At 27.9% G+C, this 16684-nt stretch overlaps 7 protein-coding genes across 7 annotated transcripts; 3 read left to right on the top strand and 4 right to left on the bottom strand.

Annotated features, from left to right (window-relative positions):
• Positions 1 to 62: 62 nt before the first annotated feature.
• On the top strand, positions 63 to 1946 carry FG386_001024 (alpha-glucan branching enzyme; the record flags this gene model as incomplete). Its single annotated transcript, XM_067340287.1, has 1 exon — positions 63 to 1946. The coding sequence occupies one exon, from the start codon at positions 63 to 65 to the stop codon at positions 1944 to 1946; it is 1884 nt and encodes a 627-aa protein (XP_067196175.1).
• Positions 1947 to 1999: 53 nt separating this feature from the next.
• Positions 2000 to 2948, bottom strand: FG386_001023 (uncharacterized protein; the record flags this gene model as incomplete). Its single annotated transcript, XM_067340286.1, has 6 exons — positions 2000 to 2017; positions 2059 to 2139; positions 2191 to 2243; positions 2326 to 2510; positions 2589 to 2677; positions 2871 to 2948. The coding sequence occupies 6 exons, from the start codon at positions 2946 to 2948 to the stop codon at positions 2000 to 2002; spliced, it is 504 nt and encodes a 167-aa protein (XP_067196174.1).
• Positions 2949 to 3258: 310 nt separating this feature from the next.
• Positions 3259 to 9654, bottom strand: FG386_001022 (large extracellular protein with a signal peptide; the record flags this gene model as incomplete). The annotated part of the gene is made up of 1 exon (XM_067340285.1): positions 3259 to 9654. The coding sequence occupies one exon, from the start codon at positions 9652 to 9654 to the stop codon at positions 3259 to 3261; it is 6396 nt and encodes a 2131-aa protein (XP_067196173.1).
• Positions 9655 to 10220: 566 nt separating this feature from the next.
• Positions 10221 to 11175, top strand: FG386_001021 (uncharacterized protein; the record flags this gene model as incomplete). The annotated part of the gene is made up of 2 exons (XM_067340284.1): positions 10221 to 10239; positions 10337 to 11175. 2 exons carry the CDS (start codon positions 10221 to 10223, stop codon positions 11173 to 11175), a joined length of 858 nt encoding a protein of 285 aa, XP_067196172.1.
• A 1126-nt stretch (positions 11176 to 12301) lies between these two features.
• FG386_001020 (ribosomal protein s30) lies at positions 12302 to 12478 on the bottom strand (the record flags this gene model as incomplete). Its single annotated transcript, XM_067340283.1, has 1 exon — positions 12302 to 12478. The coding sequence occupies one exon, from the start codon at positions 12476 to 12478 to the stop codon at positions 12302 to 12304; it is 177 nt and encodes a 58-aa protein (XP_067196171.1).
• Positions 12479 to 12973: 495 nt separating this feature from the next.
• On the top strand, positions 12974 to 14410 carry FG386_001019 (uncharacterized protein; the record flags this gene model as incomplete). The annotated part of the gene is made up of 1 exon (XM_067340282.1): positions 12974 to 14410. The coding sequence occupies one exon, from the start codon at positions 12974 to 12976 to the stop codon at positions 14408 to 14410; it is 1437 nt and encodes a 478-aa protein (XP_067196170.1).
• Positions 14411 to 15031: 621 nt separating this feature from the next.
• FG386_001018 (uncharacterized protein) lies at positions 15032 to 16621 on the bottom strand (the record flags this gene model as incomplete). Its single annotated transcript, XM_067340281.1, has 1 exon — positions 15032 to 16621. The coding sequence occupies one exon, from the start codon at positions 16619 to 16621 to the stop codon at positions 15032 to 15034; it is 1590 nt and encodes a 529-aa protein (XP_067196169.1).
• Positions 16622 to 16684: the final 63 nt, after the last annotated feature.

Here is a 16684-nt window from a genome sequence, read left to right as displayed (position 1 = left end):
AATTCCTTCATTAAAATTTAGAAACCTTTTATAAAATAAAAATTGATTAAAGTAAAAATAAAATGTGGGAAGAAGTAAAATACAATGATCTTTCTGAGGATATAAGAAATGAAATAACAGAACAAGAAAAATCTGACTTAAAAATGGGTTCTATATATTTTAAAAAGAGAAAAATATGTATATTTAGAATATGGGTAGTTAAATGCAAAAACGTATGGTTAGTAAACGGCGAAACAGGGAATAGTTATTTGATGAGAAATATTTCAGATGATGTAAAGGAAGTAATATTAAAGAATGTAAATGAATATGATAAGTATTATTATATTATCGAAACATCAAGTGGGGAAAAAATAGAAAGAAGGGACCCTTATTCAAGATATAATGAATACAAATCTGACTTATGTTATGTTATTGACTATTTAAGTAAAAGAGACAAACATAAAAATACAATTAATAGTGAAATAACAAATAAAAATAATCTGATAATATATGAATTACACGTTGAAAGTTACATTAGACAATACAAGAACGTATTTGGGAATAATAATGGTAATAGTTACTTTAGACAAATAGCCGATAATGCAATTGAATACATTAAAGAATTAAATTTTAATTGCATAGAGTTAATGCCAGTTGTTGAATATTGTGGTGAGTGGGGTTATAATCCAAGATTAATGATGTCATTAAACAGTAATTTAGGTAGCATAGAGGATTTTGAATATTTAATTGAAAAATCTCACAGCAATGGTATATCGATCATTGTTGACATTGTGTTACATCATGGTGCATCTAAAATGAACTCACTGTGGAACTATGATGGCTATGACCACAAAGGAGGTATTTATTTTGAGGATGGAGGCGACACAGGCTGGGGAGCAAAGTTCAATTTTCACAAAAAAGAAATACAAGAAATGCTGTATACAGCATGTGATGTATTTTTAGGTGAATATGGAATTGATGGAATTAGATTTGACAGTGTACATAATATGCCAAATTGGTTATTAAAGATTATAATTGATAGATTAAGAAATAAATATAAGAATAAGTACTTTATAGCTGAAATAGTACCTGAAAACCCCAAATATATTAAAGAATGTGGATTCGATTCATGTTGGATACATTCGTCTTATTATGATATAATAAGCCAATATAGAAATCAAAAAAGTCAATATGATTGGAATAATGGTTATTGTAAATCATTAATACAAGGTCACAGCGGGTTTACCTCACCATATGAATGTATATTAATGATGCTGGGCAATCACGATCAGATAGGTAATAGACACGGTGGTTCTATTCCAAATGGTGATGATAGAATCGGTAGATATGTAGTAGATCAATTCGGTGGGAGAAACAACTGGGATGCGAGAGCATATGTTAGATTATTGTATTCACTTTCTTGTATATCATTTGGTGTTCCAATGTTATTTATGGGAACCGAAAATTTACAGGGAGAGTGGTGGTCTGTGAGTGACGATAACCATAATTATAATTGGAAATTAATAAAAGAGAAAGATAAAATAACATTTGAAATGAGAAATCTAGTAAGGGATATAAATTATATTAAGACTAATAAGAGTGATATATTTTCATCAAATTATAATAATTTTATAGAATTTAATGTAAATCAGAATCACTTACTTGTTACATTTATAAGAGAGGGTAGTAATGATTGTGCGTGTTTGTGTGTTGTAAATATGGATAAATATGAATGGTTAAGTAAAAATTACTCTGTTGATATAAGTAATAATGTAGCAAATAAATACGGCAACAAAATTATACAAATATTCAATTCACAATCTAGTGAATATGGTGGTTGGGACGGAAGTTATACAGGTAATAAGGGAGAAATAATTAATTCACAATACAACAAAGAAAAAAATAATTCATGCTTTCTACTAAATATACCAAAATATTCTGTAACTATATATAAATTTTACAAATAAATAATCAAGAAGACTGTATTGACTTATCTCTTAACAAAACAGACTGATCAAATTTAATTAATATCGTTGTGCTATAATTGTTTGGTGTATCTTCTGTTGTATGAGCAGTCACATTTGCAGGAAATTCTGAACTATCCAATATTCCAGAAACTATTCCTGCTGCATATGCACCACAATTTATATGTTCAAGATCCTATATACTGTTATGAAATCAAATTATATATAAGTTAATAATTACACTTACTCTTGGTACTGAAATAAATTTATTTAAAAGTAAATTTTTATCATTAATCATATCTATTATTGGTCAATCAGATAATAAATTCATATTTTCGCAAAAAAAAAATGACTTTTTTAATTATTTATTTTTGTAACTTACATTCATCGTCTGATTCTTGGCCCTTTAAAAGATCACCAGTATGGCCGAATAGATACTTCCAACATTTCTGAGAAATAAATGTAAGTATTTGAAGGATTTTTGTCTCCCTTTTTTGCTTGGTCTTATCTCTTATAGATACGAGTTCAGTGACTTTGTAACCGACGGAAATACCTATTTCATGAAGTCTTATCAAAGGAAATTATTTAAGTGGGAATATTAAAAACTAAAGTTAATTGATTAAATATTAATTCAAATTAACATACTTATCTTCAAGTCTAATTCCAGGTTTTAAACATGTTAATGAATACTGAACGATTTCAGAAAATAAAAAAGCAAATGAACTTAAATTAACCTAAAAATAAAATAATTAAATCTCTTATAATTTTCAACAGAAAGATTGTATGTTATGTAATAACAGTTATGATAAGAAAAATTTGCTAAATTCATGCTCATACTGTTATTAACACCTAACTTTCTTTTTAATTCTTTTATCACTCACAATAAATAAAAAAAAAAAAAAGAAAGAAAACATAAAGTAAACTTACTTCTGGAGAACTCTTCATAATATTTCTTTCCAAGGGCTGTAAAACACCTTTCTTATTCTGCTTATCAATTTTGAGCATTTTTATTTGTTATTTTAACCAGTTAAATTGCAATTATTTGAAAAGAATATAAATGACTATTTTTTGGACACGATTTATAAATAAAATAATACACTATTAGGCAAAAAATAGTTTGAGGGGAATAAATTTATTTTTTGAATAACAAAAATTAAAACTAAGAAATAAATTTATTAATAATAACTATAATGGAAGTGTTTAATTCAGAAAATAATTTATATGTTTATTTAGATTAAATAAATAATTAAATACGTATGTACTATTTAAAGTTTAATTTAAAAAATGCAGTTATTTATATATGTCCAATATGAAGCTACATTAACATTAAAACAAAGAATATTGTAGTTGTGGTAAACATATATTTATAACTATTAAGTTTGTAACTTTTAATACCACTATTAAAATATGATAAGGACGATGATGATAACTTTTTGTCTAATTTAATCTCCCAACCGCTGCCTGCTTTAGATGTAACGTATGAGTAAAAATCGCCATTTGACTCATTATCGCGTTTATTTTCAATAATTATTTGTTCCATTTTAAATTCAGGATAATAATTACCCGTAATATCAGGCTGATATTTGTCTAATAGTAGTGGTTCTTTGTTATAATCACTATTGTCATCATAATCATTAATGTAATTATAATTAAAGTTGTATCCTAATCCTAATTCGTCTTCTTGACCATAAAAATAATTATGATCACTGTTATTAATATTGTTGTATTTTTCTAGATTATTTCTACCACTTTGAATACTAGTATTGTTTTTCTTACTGAAAATATTAATGTTTTTTCCACTATATGAACTTGTGTTGGTGTTTTTATTACTTAATAAATGACCTATCCTTTCTTTTCCTTCCTTAATGTATTCTCCATTAGGAACTACTTCTACTTTACCCAAATATTGGAAGTCTGAGTTATCATAAATATCAACATTTTCAACTGTTTGGTTTTTAGGCAATTCATCTTCGCTAATTATTTTTGCAGCAAAGTCCCTTTTAGTTTTATTATTGAACAATTGAATCATATTTACACTGGAATAATTACCTGCCTGTGGAAAACGTACTCTGATATATTTCTCAATTATATGTTCGTCATTATTGTCAGTATTATTCTCCTTTGGCCAATAAGGTAGGTAATTTAAAGGTATATTGTTATTACTATTACCAATATTTTCAATTACAGTGTCTATAATATTTTTATTTCCTATTTGATAATGTTTTCTAATATTAATACTACCACCATTACCTGTAATAGTACCTTTTTGGTTAACATTGTGATTTAAGTGTTTATTTTGTTTTATATTGTCTAGTCTTTTCTTACTACAATGATGCATTACATTGGCAACTGAGCATTTAACTAGGGAAAACTGACAAGCAATTCTGAATGGAGAATCATCTGAAAATTTCATAGGTCTAAATCCAAAACTAAGAATTCCAGAATCAATATGATTAATTCTAAATCCAACTTGCTTCATCGGGCATCCATTTTCCAGTATGTTAACAGGAATACACTGTGGATTCTTATATCCATATATTAAATTATCCTCACATTTTGATTTCCACACTTGACACTTATCGGGCCAACTTGTAATACAATTACTTAATGAATTCATTAACGAGCGGAAATTGTCTTGATTATTGTAATCATAATAGCCGTTGCCTTGTAAATTAGCATTTTGTTGCTTTTGCTGGTTATATAACATATTAGATACTGCATTTTGACTAATAGCCGGTATTTGTGTAATTAATTCTACATCTGAATTTGGTCTTTGAGCAACTTGTGATATCAATTCACCCAATCCATTAACAGCTGGATTTGGATCATTACCAACGGCTTCTACCCATGCAAGTGCCTGAGCAACTCCTGTAGATAATTGATCGCCTTCAACCTTTTTGTTCATAGCCGCTTGTACTGCTTGTACAGAGTATTCCCATGTACCAGACCCATGTATACTATTATCTCTCTTATTTAACTTGCACTCACATAATGCATTATTCATTTCCCTGGATGGCATTTTCAGAGTGTTTTGGAATATTAAATGTTCACTTGTTTCTATTATGACCATACCACAATTACCTGAGGTTATGCCTTTTTGATGATCATAATACTTGTTATTTGATCCGTATTCTAAATTTGTAATGCCTTCATTGTCGTATAGTGATGTAGTTGCGCAAAACATATCTGTTTTTGAAACATATATTGCCTCACATGAAGGATGGTCTACTCTTAAAAAACTGGGTGGTTTCTTTCTCCATCCTTTAGCTGATTTTTGTGGCACACAACACTGCATTCCTTGCAATGTACATACTACATGTGGTGAACCTACTCCAGGTGGTGGAAGTACACTCTGTTTTTCAAATGCTCCGCTAGGTCTTAATGCACCTTTTTGGTCTAAAAATCCAGAATTGTAGAGTGATATACTCGTTTGAAGTATATCATTTAAAGGAAATCTTGACAAGAAACCACTCATACTTTTAACAGCTACTGAAGAAGTCGACAATATTCCCGGCCAATCTGAGTTCAAATGGTTGTTTATATTTGATGAAGTGTTTTTTTGTTTGCTGTTTTCTTGTACTGTAGAGACCCCACTCATTAATCTCTCCTCCATAGCTTCAGCATATGCCACACTTGCAGATACAGGACATCCTAGAGAACCTGATTGAAAATTAGGTAATGAAACAGAACCTTGTTTATCAGGCATCAGTATACATGTGCCTACTATTGATCTTGGACCTTTTAAAAATGCACCATAGGAGTAATATTTGCAATCCGGTGTATTACTACATGATAATATACATTGTTCTATATTTTCAACAGGTATTGCCATTTCTAGTGGACTATAAAATCTTGTTTCTTCTTCATAACACATCATCTTTGGTATACTTTCTTCGTTATTTGATATATCTAATGTATTTGGAATACCATATTCATTATAATCAAACTCATTCATATAATATTCGTTGCTTTTTTGCACTAATCTTGACATTTCTGTTATCTCTTTAGGTTCCAATACGACACCAAGTATTTCTGGAGTGTAACCTGATTCCCTGTATAAATTTCTCGTTTTCTCCTCTTCAGAATCATTATCATATGTGTTCCTTACTTTATTTTCTTGATAGTATTCAAACTCATTATCATATTGATCTTTTGATTGTTTTATATAGTTGTTTTTTTCTTCACCTGTTATCAGAATCGTTTCATTTCCGACAGTAGTGTTGATATTACTTGAAGTAATGGTTTTATTTGTAAAATTAGTACTAGTATTATCAGAATTAGTAGTAATATTAATAAATTTAGTAGAGGTAGATGTAGTTGTGTTGTCATGTGTATTATTATAATAGCTTTTATTATCTTTGATATTAGTAGTTGTTGCATTTACATTGTCTAAGCCTTTAGCTGAAGTGTAGTTATTTTTAATTGCACTAACAGTGTCAAAAACGGTTTCATTAATGTTGTTATTGCCTTTACCTATATTAATACTGTCATTTAATATAGAACTACCATGAAGAAAGCTCCTTATTTCATCCATATAAGCATTAATGGTTTTATTATTATCAATTGTTTCATTTTTTGCAATCGTTATTCTTTCGTATTCATTATTATCAGATTTCATACCGTGCATTAAAGTGTCATTTTTATCATCTAATACTTGAACATCATCATATTCTCTACCATCAGATATTTTATTATTATATACACTATATGGATTTGAGTTGTTAAATATTTGTTCTAAAAAACTTTTTGAAGGTAATTTTTTTGGACTACTATACAAAATAGCTAATTGATCAAATATGGTTGTCTTTTCTTTAGTAATTCCTTGTATTATATTTAGTGCACCTATTGATTGTGCCAAAGCAATGCCTGTACCTGAAAATAATTGTTTTTGTTGATTTATTCCTATTGACTCAACATCTTCACCATTTACATATATTGCATTAATCAACTGAGGAACATTCGTAAAACTGGATAATAAACCACTTTTATTATTTATTGAACCTACACAAAAAGCATATATGCCACTTAAATCATCACATGGAAAATCCAAACTTCTATTTACTTCCTGTGATCCATTATTACCTGTTGGTAATGCAAATAGTATATTATTCTCTTTTGATGTTCTCCTCATTATTTGTCTTAATATTCTAGGAGCTGATCTATTTTCTTCTATTGTTTTCAGATCGAATTTTAGTGGTAATACAATGTTTTTAGCGTTTGAATTTATTGCTGAATCTATTGCAGATGCTACATCACTTAATGGTGCTCCTTTTTTTAGTGAATCCCAAACCTTATAACCTATACATTGTATATTTATTTCTCCTGACAATACTAGTGGACACGCTATGCCATCTGGAAATCTTTTACAATCACACCCTGTTACATATGCCATTGCTGTATCTTGCCCTTGATTTGTATCTATATTACTTAGTAGGTTTTCATATATTCCCTTTATACTATTGTTGTTTTTATTTTCTAAAGTTTCATTGTATGAATTTAGCTCAAATAAACGCCTTTTTGTAGATGTCTTGTATTGATCATTATTACCACTACTCACAAAGTTATTCATTTGTAATACTGTATCAAATCCAGTACCTATAAATGCATTTATTAAGTTTATTTTGTCTTTTTGTGATTGTGTCATATTATTTGAAACTTCATCTGGCAATCTGTGTATAAATTCTTCTGGACGAAATGAAGTTATGTCATTTGGATCATCAAAGACACTACCATTCATTTTTATAAATGTTGTTCCCTGAGAATGTCCATAATTTTGTGGATTAAAATAACCATATGGTGTATTTGATAACTTTGACGCTTGTGTAAGTGGTGTATTGAAATAATAATCATTTTTGTTATTTGAAAATAGAGGCTTAACGTTATTATTCAAATCACTATTTGTTTGTCCTGACTGATCGTTTAAGTTGTAATTTCCATTTCTATCATAACTATTACTATTGCTATCTACTGTTATATCGTTTATATTTATAAATGATTGTTTATTCGCAGCTCCTTCATTTTGTTTTGTTATTGCCTTTCTCATCCATTCTGATGTTGTTGGGGAATTTAAAGTGGGTAACTTCAATTCATTGCTTTGTTTTGCACCTTGTAATAAATTTGTGTTTATTGAATTTGATTGCTGTGTAGTCGGTTTTCCCCAATTATCTAATGATTCGAATATAACAGGTGCTAATCCAGAACCTGATTTTGATTGGGATATTCCAGAATTTTGATTGTTGATATTATTTATATTTGAGTTTTGATTATTAAATCCAATTATTGAATTGTCATAGTTTTGTAAATTATTTACATTTATACTATTTGCAATATTAATATTCTGATTATAGTTACTACCTAAACCTCCTGTTTTTGAATCTGTGCCAGTTTGAAAAATTCTTTCATTACTACTAAAGCCATTCATGTAGTTGCTATTACCTTGTGGTATAGGCTTATAACTCAAACTTGATATTACTGGTGAATTGTTTATATTGTAGTACATACTATTTTGATATGAGTTATTTAATGTACTTCCTCTACTTGGGTTTCCAAATGGGGGTGGAAACAATGATGAACTATCACTCATACCTTTAAATATTGCTGTTGCTATATTATCTACCAAATCCTTGTCTAGACTTATATCCTCTTTTGACATATCTATTTTATCAATCGGTGAAACTTGATTTTTAATATTTTGTGTAATTTCAGTTATATTTTTGTTTTTGTTATTTAAACTCATCAAGTATAATGGTGATATTGTTATCTTTGAATTATTTTTTTCATAAATGTTATTTAATCTTTTTTTTTCTTTGCTATTACCACCTATACTTGAGAGAAAGTTAATAGTGTTTAATACTGACGAACTTTCATTATTTGATGTTATAGATTTAAATTTACCTATTAGATTTGTTGCTTCGCTGAACTTCTTCAAAAAGTAACCATCTAACTCCTTGTATAGTTTTGGATATTGGGTTTCATCTACAATTTGTGAATCGTTTTTACTATTTTGTATATCACTTGATAGTAAACTCCTGTTAATTCCAAAAGTATTGTTAAAATTTATAGACGATGTAATTTTTCTATCTATAATATTACCATTACTTTTGAATACAGATTGTTCTGTCATTATCGAATCTCTAGTACAATCTGCTTTATTTAATATGTCAAGTTTTTTTATTTGTCGTAATCCTTCTATTAAAGGTAATAAATTCCAGTCATCTTGCTCTTTGCCTATTGACTTTATATCTATTATAAAAACTCCTAACTTTTCATAAAATTCTACAAATGAAATAGGCAATTCACTTGTTTCTACGTAATCATTTAGTCTATCAAAAAATAAATTTGCATCCATTTCTCTAGATTTTATATTATCTGAAAGTAATATGCATATATATCTCGTTATCTTATAATTATTATTATCCATTTTAATAATATTTTCGCCTAGTAAATTATTAATATTATTATTATTATTGTCTATATTACATTCATTTCCCATACAAAAATCACTGACACCAACAAATGGTATTTTTTCTTTTATTATAAGTGGAGTTGTACCTGGAAAATTTATCCAATTACCGTTTATTTTATCATCTTTTACTTTTATTTCGTCTTTTCTGTCTTTTAGTTCTTTCTCACAAAAAACAAATAATTCGAAATAAAAAAGTAAAAAACCACAGTATATCAAATTAATTAATTTTTCTCTCTTGTATATCATTTTACAAATACTTTGTTCTGTTTGAGCTGAATAATGATAATAAATACTATAATTAAATCACAATTACTACTTTACTCTTTAATAAATATAATCAATATTTGTATTATACAAAAAATTTAAATTCATATATATATCTTATCTTGTATATAACTTTCGATTTTTTCTTCTTTTACTTTAATTTTGTCTCATTAAAACTTGTCAATTATTTGAATCATTATTGGAAATTATTATTTCTATATCTATATTAATACCTACTATCGGTTTTTTGTAAATTATATTTACATATAATTCCCATGCATTTTTATTGTTATTTTATATTACCGGCACTTTTTTACACGTGCCACTAAAAATACTCCCTATACCGTAAAATGCATGCATTTTAATGTGGATGCATTAAAATGGTTGTTTTATATTTTTATATAAATAGATAGAAAATGCGGGTAAATTCAAATGATATAACACATTTTATTCAAGGTTATACATAACTCTACAAACCATTTAATAGTTTAATTATATTTAGTCAAACAAAACAAGCTGTATTAAGTCTGTTATTGAACTAAAAGAAAATGTTAACTAAAAAGTTGGGTAAGTTCAATTTTTTTTTATTTACACAAGATTTTAGATTAATTTTTTCAACGATTTACATATAAATTTATAAAACCATTTGTTAATCTTAAATTAGGATTTATTGGGTGTGGAAATATAGCAAAAGCAATAATAGAAGGAATGATTCTTTCAAATAAAGTAGAAGAAAGTAACATATTTATATTTGATTTGAATAAAAAGAGTGTTGATTTTTTAAAAACTAGATACTCTAATATTATCATTTTAAACGATCCTGAAGGCATCATTGAACATTCAGATTTAATATTCCTTTGTATTAAGCCACATATATTAAATAGTGTTCTTGACCATTTTAATAAGCCGAAATATATTGAAGATCTAAAATCAGGAAAAAAAATTTTGATCTCAGTCTGTGCAGGAAAGAGCATAGCTGACATTTGTGCTGTGTTCAAAGATGATTCTATATTCTGCATCAGAACAATGCCAAATCTAACGCTTTCCATTTGTGAGGGTACATGGTTGTATTATGAAAATCCAAGTGTTGATTTTAATAATAGCAAATTTAATCCTACTAATGAAATTATACAAGTGTTAGAAACGTGTGGAAGGGTTTATAAAATAAACGAGAACATATTTTCAAATTGTACGGTGATAAGTGGATGTGGTCCCGGATTTGTTGCTAATATAGTTCAGAATATGGTTAATTCTAGCATAGAAATAGGTGTTCCAAAAGAATTGGCTACCAATTTAATATTAGAAACCATTTACGGTACTTCCAAATTATTATTAAACACAAATAATGAGCAAGATTCGCTGGCATTTCAAAAAAAAGTATCTACACCAGGGGGTTCTACTGAAGCAGGAATAAATACATTAGAAAGTAATGGAATTGGTCAATTATTTTTAAATTGTTTTAGGTCATCATTAAACAAATGTATTGAATTAGGAAAAAATTAATTTCTTTCTCATTAAGTTATTATTTAATGCCAATGGGTGGCTAAGCGCCAGGGTTGTTAGTCTAGTGGTATGATTCATGTTTCGGGTACATGAGGTCCCGGGTTCGATTCCCGGATAACCCCTCTTTAACGATTTGTTTTGGAAGTGAGTTGTGATTTTCACTGATTCTCAGCATTTGTTTTTACAATAACTTATAATTATAGTTAAACCGAATAATCCTAAGTTGTTTATATTCATTCTTTGCTATTTTTCTAATTTTGTCTTGAAATAATTGACGAGTACCTTCCCTTTTAGATTTTTAAATAATTTATTTATTTTGTAGTCAAACTTTTTAGGATGAATAATTATAATTGTAAAGAAAAGGGTTGTTAGTGAAAGATAAACCGTAATTAAAGTTGGAAAAAAAAAGTCTGGATCATAGGGATTGTGCAGCATTGAATGTTTTTTTTAATTCCTTCTTGTTTTTTCTACATTTTCTAAGGTGATTGTTGCTTCTAAATAAGTCTGGATTGTAAATTTTAATTAAGTTTGGTTTGCTCCTGCTCATAAGTGACGTTGTGATTGATTAAATTGAATTAAATAATCACCTACCTTCTCTAAAGTTAGTTAAAAATAAAAGCTTGATTATATAATATTCTCCTTTTAATATATATATATATATATATATATATATATTGGAACAAATTTAATTTCAAAAATCACATATAGAAGTAAAATTTAAAAAAAGCTCTGCATTTATATTCATAATTGCTGTTCCAACGGCTTAAATTATTTACACTAAAAATACAATGTTAATGGATATTAAAATATATTTTTAGTTCAAAATCGAAGACAAAAGAGTAATATCGAATATATGCACAAGAATCAGATCGCTTTAGATAAGTATATAATTATGTCAAAAAATACATTAAATTCAAGTGACTTGGAGAGTTTGGATTAAATAGTAAATCTCAGTCAATATATGAGAATTTATTGTGATATCCTCAACTGATAGAATTTAAATTTAAAAGAAGTAGAATAAAATTAAACATTAAAAGTATCAAATTAACAATAAAGGCTGAAAAGAAAAAACGGCATAATTAGCAAATAATTAACGTATGTAATGCGTAGCTATTAATTTGTAAATCTAAGACTGCGGATTGCATTTTCTACGACCAGCAACAACACTAACAAACCTTCTGTTATATTGTTGTCTTTTCTTAGCTCTTCCAGTGAGTGCCTTTTTCTTCTCCTGTTTCTCTACACGAGGAGTCTGATTTCTTACTTTACCTGCACGAGCAAGAGAACCGTGTGCCTTTGCCATAATTCAGTTGTTTAGTAAACAAAATATATATATAAAAATATAAAGTGGATATAGCTAATTTCTTAATTGCCTAATAAAATATTGTATTCTTCCCGACTATTTTTTTTCCTCCTTAATTTATTTACAAGGCTTATATTTGTTCCATGTCAGTTAGATGTCTCAAATTTGAGACATGGCGGGCTGCCGCGGCGCTACAAGGATCAATAAGCTAAATAATTTGCATGTAAAAGCCAATTTATACTGGAAGAGAAAAATAGGATAACTTCACCAAAAAAAAGCTAGATAAGAATTTAAAATGAGCACGCAGGATTAGTTTCTCATTTATTTATTTGGACTCTTTCTAATGCTGGATGTTTAAGGAGCGTTTAAAGTCATTTAAGTATTTTAAAAGTTGTGAATAGCGGGTAACAACTGAGAACTAAAAAAAGGCAACATTAATCTTGAATTGAAAAGATTTTTAAGGTAGCAATAAATAGAGAAACAAGCATAGAATAAATGGGTTTAAGTGAGGTTGAACAGTTTTTACTATCAATTGGAAAGGACTTGGGTAGAGGTGAAGATGAGATGAAAAAATACGTAGACATAATAGTAAATAAGAATTGGTATGATAAATTAGAATTGCTTAAAGGTATAACTAATGAACAATGGGAATCAATGAGTATTCCGCTCAGACTTGTAGATGTTATAAGGGAAAAAATAGACTGTTATTCGATAATGAATTTAAAGTTAGATAACAATGCTAAAACTATGGTGGAAGATGATGAATGGGAATTCGAGTACCTTACGCCTGAAAATATTAATATGACACCTTCATTATATAATTCAGTTGAATCTTTAAATTTAATTGATAAAGTGAGTTTGAAAAGCGTAACTGATACATTATTTAAAATAATTGATTCCATAATAAAGGAACCTAAAAAAGGAAAAATTAGAAGAATAAGAATGAATAACCCTAAATTCGCCTCTACTGTAGGTAAATATGTACAAGCGTTAAACGTACTTAAATCTGTTGGATTTGTTGAAGTAGGTGAGATGAATATTAAAGATTCATCAAATATCAATATTAATAGTGACAATTATATAGAATTGCCTATAGCATATATTTCAAGATTAACAGATTGCCATCACTTATTGGCATCTTTATGCGAGAAAAATAAAATAGAATATCCAAAACTTGTTTCAAATGATCATTTTATTTATAATAGTAATTTAATCAAGGTTAATAATTTCAATCCTTATATTTCAAACATATCAAGTACATCTTTTGAATCTAAAAATGAATCATCAAAAAGATTAATCGAATGTGCTATTGAGGAAAGATATAAAGTTGAGATTGAGATAAAAAAGAGGGAAAAATATATTGAAATGGGAATTACAGACAGTAATTCTGAAGATTACATTTGTTCTAAACCTATTGCATTTCATTCATCTGAATTGGCAAATAAATGTGATAAAAACAAAATAGAAAATACAGATAAATATGAAAAAGATCAGGATTCTGACATTGAGTATTTAGATAAGAATGATATTCAAAGAATAAAAGATGCTATTGACGGAAAGAAATCAACATTCAAAAGTAAATCTAATGAATATCTGAATATACTGCGGAATAAGAAAGTATATTCACACACATGTATTAGAATTGTTTTTCCAGATAAATATATACTACAACTTGAGTTTAAACCAAATAATACAACTTATGACCTTATTGAGGCTGTAAAGGAATGCATAAATCCTAATATTGTTTTAATGGATTGGTTTATTTATCAATCCCCTCCTGTTATTAAAGTTTTACCGGATAAAAAAACGTTGCTTATAAAAGCAGGATTAGTCCCTAATGCTCAACTTTATTTTAAACTAGAACTTCCACCAAATCATAAACTGCAAGGTAATTATTTAAAGAGCGAACTAATATTGAAAAAAAGACAATGAACTAATTGCGATTTAAATAAATAATTACGATGTCTATTAAACTTTTTATTAAATGTTTTTTTTAGTAATTTTACTATTAATTTATTAAAACTTATTTATTAAATCACTTTCCCTTTTTATGGGAATAACTGCTAATTATTTAATTCACAAAAAACGGAATGCTATTGAAATTTGATCTTTTTTTTTTAATTTAAAGTGTCTAAATCCAACTTTAATTAGATAAATTATTAAACGGATCTTATTACCTTTTATTATTTGATTTTGATTTAAAATAAAATAACATAAAGGTTACGGAAGGTCTTTTTTTTCTGTATCAACTCATAAATTCCATTATTGTTTATCATCAATTACTCTGTACAATACATCAAATATATTTTTAAACTTCTAATCTAGTAAAAACATTACATTTATTAATTTAATATGAACTTTTAACATTCTGACTTGTTTTCCTCTTCTTACTTCTAATTTAACAACCTGTTAAAAATTCCTGGTTGCTAATAAAATTATTATTACCGTTGTTAACAATTGAATTTTAATTAGTTGTCATTTTTCCCTCAATTTCTCTTGGCTTAGAGTTTATCGGAGTTATTTTACTATTATTTACTTTAGATAGTGACATTATTATATTGTCACAACCTTTTTGTCATTAGAAATTAAATAATTAACATCAGAAATAGTACAGTTAGTCTCTTCGGAAGAATTTATACTACTTTTTATCTCCAAAAATGTTGAACTTAATTTCTTATTGTTATCAGAACTAGATATATCATCTTCTTCTGAAATGGTTCTTGACGTAATCCTTTCGTCATCAATATTTGTAGACAATATAATATTCTGGTTGTCCTGATCACATGTATTGTTAGTAGTTTGTCTACTGTTATTTAAACTGTCAATGCGACAACTTTCAGTGAAGTTACTAGATGAATGACTACTTGTACTAACTATTCCGCACAATTCCCTACTTCCAAAAAAAGAGCCAAGTCTTTCTGAATTAGTTGACATTACTGGTGCTTGTGTTGAAGGCGTATCAGGTAGCGAAAAGTAGCTTGTAATGTTCATCTGATTCCTAGGTGAATTCTTGCATTTATTTGCTAATCTTTTATAATTTTCATTATTATTAGCCGTAACCTCATAATAATTACCTTTAGGCGTTGGCTTATTTAAAATAATTGGTGTTTTTAGGTGAGAATTATTCTTAGAACCTGAAATCGATAAACCATTGTTTGACTTTGAAATTGATAAACCTATTAAATGATTTGATATTTTTTCTTGTAAATTATTAACACTCTCTGCTAACTTTGCAATATTCTTAACACACTGATTTACTAATTCCTCCTGCCTTAACTTATTTGTGGATTGATCTTTTTGATTCATTTTAATTGTTTGTATCTGTATTCTCAATTGTTCAGCTTGCGTTGCTAATTGGCTTATAATATTATGATCTTGCCTCCTTTCATCGCTTATGGTCCTAAATTGATCTTTTAATTCAGAAACACTCTCTTTAAGCTCATTTGTTGCTTGTATTGTCTTATTCATCTTTCTCTGTATTTCACTCTTCAATTGTGGTATGTCCTCATGAACTACTGATTGTATTAATGATATGTCCTCTTTCATTTGTTTTATTATATAGTTTTGGTCATCGACATTCTTTTTAATGACAGACAAGCCGTTAATATCCCTTTTTATACTATCCATCTCTGATTTTAACTTCTCGTTTTTAGTTACACGATTGTTTAATGTCTCAAAATCTATTTGTAAGCTGTCTAATCTTGATATTATTCCAGGCAAATTTGAACTATGAAGTATGTTTCTGTTGTTCACCGTTTCTGAAAGTATTTGAAATTCATTTTTTAATTTTCTTAATTCGTTCTTAAATTCTCTTTCTTCCTGTATGCGATATTCTTCCTTGTTTTTTAGATCATCTATTTCTGAGTGATATTTTCTTAATTCACTTATCAATAATGTGTGTAGTTGTAGCTGTTGTTTTACTTTCTCAAACTGAGATTCAAAGTTCTCCGTAGATAATAAATCCGATTTGCCTTGCTCAATATCAGAAAACCTTAAATGTAATGTTTGCATCTCATCTTTTATGCGATTTAAATCTTTTAGCACCTCGCTTATCGTCTCCTTTTGCTTGCTTCTCGGAATTGCACTATCAAAAGAAAAGATATGCATCCAACTATTTCTTACTGCTTCACTTACAGTAGCCATTTTTTCCAGCAACCACAAATTAACTTAAAGTGCTAGCTTATTAATTGAGTAATGAAAAATGCG

Source organism: Cryptosporidium ryanae (assembly GCF_009792415.1).
Source record: "Cryptosporidium ryanae isolate 45019 chromosome Unknown contig_19, whole genome shotgun sequence".
Taxonomy (NCBI): Eukaryota; Apicomplexa; class Conoidasida; order Eucoccidiorida; family Cryptosporidiidae; genus Cryptosporidium; species Cryptosporidium ryanae.
Note: the sequence above shows the minus strand (reverse complement) of the source record. Positions and strands in the feature narration are given on the sequence as shown.